Raw genomic sequence first — 2,963 nt, forward strand, 5'->3', positions numbered from 1 at the left:
GCATTTAGACTAAATATGTCTAAAATGCCAGGACAAGGTACAATTACCAACATGCTCACCCGAAGGAGGAACTTAATTAATATGCCTTGCATTTTACAATAGATATTGCAAATTAGAAGATAAGAGTGACTAAAAATAATTCAAGACAAGAAATACACTTGATTTGAACCAAAAGTTACATTGTAACTATAAATAGAAACTGAAAATGTTATTTACAACATCGTTTAGTCAGACTCATAGTCATCACTTTCTACAAATTTTTCACTTTCATCTTCACTCGAGCTCAATTGCTGAATCTCATCATCATCAACAAAAAAATCATCCATTTTCCTGGCATGTTTAGCTGAAGAATCAGAATTTAGGATGCCAGTTTCTACAGCTTCATCAGCTAGCATATCACCTCTTTTCAAGTTAGACAAATCGACATTCTCTTGAACCCCAATTAGGTCTTCAAGATAATCTTCTTGGTAAACTTGTTCTTCTTCACATGATTTATCCTCATCCTTTTCAAGAACAGCATATGATGAACGTGGACAGACTGACTCGACAACATGCCAATCACCTCCAAGCCTCATATCCTTTACGTAAAATACCTGTTCGGCTTGGGAAGCGAATACAAATGGCTGGTCTATATACCATTTTTTTGACAAATTAACGCTGCTTAGATTACTCTGTTTGTCTATTTTAAGACATGAGCTATTTTTCAAGTCCCACCAATCACACTTGAACAGAACTACTCGGCTTTGACTGAAGGCGTATTCAACCTCTAAGATATCTGTAATAGCACCATAGAAGTTTATTTCTACATCAGCATGCTCACCCTTCACCATAATGCCACTATTCTGGGTTTTTCTGTCTACCTCACGTGTTTTGGTATGAAATCTAAACCCATTGACATTACAACCAGGATATTTGATCACTCTAAAATCCAGTCCTTTGGCCAAAGACAACAATTCATCACAGCATCTGCCTTGTGTATGCATGTAAGTGACCTATATGACCCAAATAAGAAATTAGAATGACTGAACAAATTAACAACTATATAAATACCACAAGTCTTCTAGTAGTTTGTTCCATACTTACACGATCTTCAAACCACTTTGGAAACTCTAAATCGTGCATCTGCTCTACATTCGACACATTTTGCTGCTGAAGCAATTCTTTGTGCATCCTATACAATAGTATTATTAGTTATCTATGTGGTACGGTTAGTGATATAATTGACTAAACATATATCCCTATTGCTTCCCCCTCTTGCTTATTTGGTATATCCCTATTATGTTCCCCCGAATTTCTCCAATTCTCGCCAAAGTTTGCAGTACCAACGTCATTTAACATTTCTTGAATATCATCTGACTCACTGTTTTCTTCATCTAAAACTATGTTATCATCTTCATCCTCATCAGAATCCTCAAACCTTTCACCATGATATACCCACCTAGTATAGCTCTCAACAATTCCCCCACACAAATGACTTTTCATGACCTCCATAGTTTGATCCTCAAAGTTGTTGCACCCTTTACATGGACAAGGGAGCTTATATGTGGGATCCTTGCCTAAATAAGCGAACTGAACGAATTCTTTCACTCCTGCCAAATATCTAGGATGCAAGTAATCTTTAATTGTCATCCAACTCCTATCCATGTTTTTTCAAAAGCACCGTTGATCCTAACACAAAAAAATATGCAACCATGATATTACAACAACACATATAATAAATATAGGAAATTAATCTTCCCATACAACAATAATAAAAATTAAACAAAATACAACACAGCTATTACTAAATTCAAACATGTCACAATGTAAGCATGTGAGGAGGCTGTGTGCAATGCAAAACACAATGTAAGGCAGATAGGAATTAATTCTGGAGTCTTGTGAGATTTTCTTGGCAAGCACTACTGTATCCCGGGCCACACAGACAATGATCACCATATCAGCTTAGTTAACAACATAGCCAGGGCCAGCTAATCAAACCAGAAGTTTCAGGGATGAGGAGGCAAAGTTTAAGTTGTGTAAGGTTCGATCAGTACAGTTTGGACAGAAGGGCAAGCCATACCTGAATACCTATGATGGTCATACCATTCGTTACCCAGACCCACTCATCAAGGCCAATGACACCATCAAACTTGACCTGGAGAACAACAAGATTATTGAATTCATCAAGTTTGATGTTGGGAATGTTGTCATGGTGACTGGGGGAAGGAACAGAGGTTGGGTTGGAGTAATCAAGAATAGAGAGAAACATAAGGGAAGCTTTGAGACCATCCATGTCCAAGATGCCACAGGTCACGAGTTTGCTACTCGTCTTGGTAATGTCTTCATCATTGGAAAAGGTGCAAAGCCCTGGGTGTCTCCCCCAAAGGGCAAAGGTATCAAGTTGTCAGTTATAGAGGAACAAAGGAAAAGGATTGCTGCCCAGGCGGCTACTACTGCCTAATTTTGCTACTATTAGCGTCTTTGGGAGGGTAACATTTTACTTGCAAAACTAGTAGTAAGATGTTGCAATTTTTGAGTTGGGTTTAATGTTTTATTTGTCTTGTTTAGTTACAGTTTTGGACATTAAATATTTGTGTTGGCGCGGTGATTGTACTGCTATCTAGAACCCTACAGTTACAGGTTTTTAAAAAAATACATATAGATATATGACTAGTTTCTGATAATGTGCCGCCATTGATGTTCTTTTGTATGTATATTGTTTGTATGTATGTTCTTTTGTCACCTTATCTATTCCTTTTGTGCTCTGCAGGGCTGTCAAATCTACTTAAGAGAGCAGAAGATGGCAAGAAAATCACTGGAATGACGATCAGCAGAAGAGGACCATCAATCTCTCATTTATTTTTTGCTGATGATTCTCTAATATTTTGTAAAGCTGAACCCAGTCAGGCTAAGGAGCTAATGTACTTGCTGAAGAGATACGATGAAGGCTCAGGTCAAATTATCATTTTGGAGAAGTCATCTGT

The 2,963-nt window shown here is 37.5% G+C and overlaps 1 protein-coding gene across 1 annotated transcript; it reads left to right on the forward strand.

Moving 5' to 3' along the window:
* Nucleotides 1-1,795: 1,795 nt before the first annotated feature.
* LOC113766185 (40S ribosomal protein S4-like) lies at nt 1,796-2,515 on the forward strand. Its single transcript, XM_027310400.1, has 2 exons — nt 1,796-1,805; nt 1,962-2,515. The coding sequence occupies exons 1-2, from the start codon at nt 1,796-1,798 to the stop codon at nt 2,438-2,440; spliced, it is 489 nt and encodes a 162-aa protein (XP_027166201.1). The 3' UTR covers nt 2,441-2,515.
* Nucleotides 2,516-2,963: the final 448 nt, after the last annotated feature.

The sequence above is a fragment of the Coffea eugenioides genome, chromosome 3, assembly GCF_003713205.1.
Source record: "Coffea eugenioides isolate CCC68of chromosome 3, Ceug_1.0, whole genome shotgun sequence".
Classification (NCBI taxonomy): domain Eukaryota; kingdom Viridiplantae; phylum Streptophyta; class Magnoliopsida; order Gentianales; family Rubiaceae; genus Coffea; species Coffea eugenioides.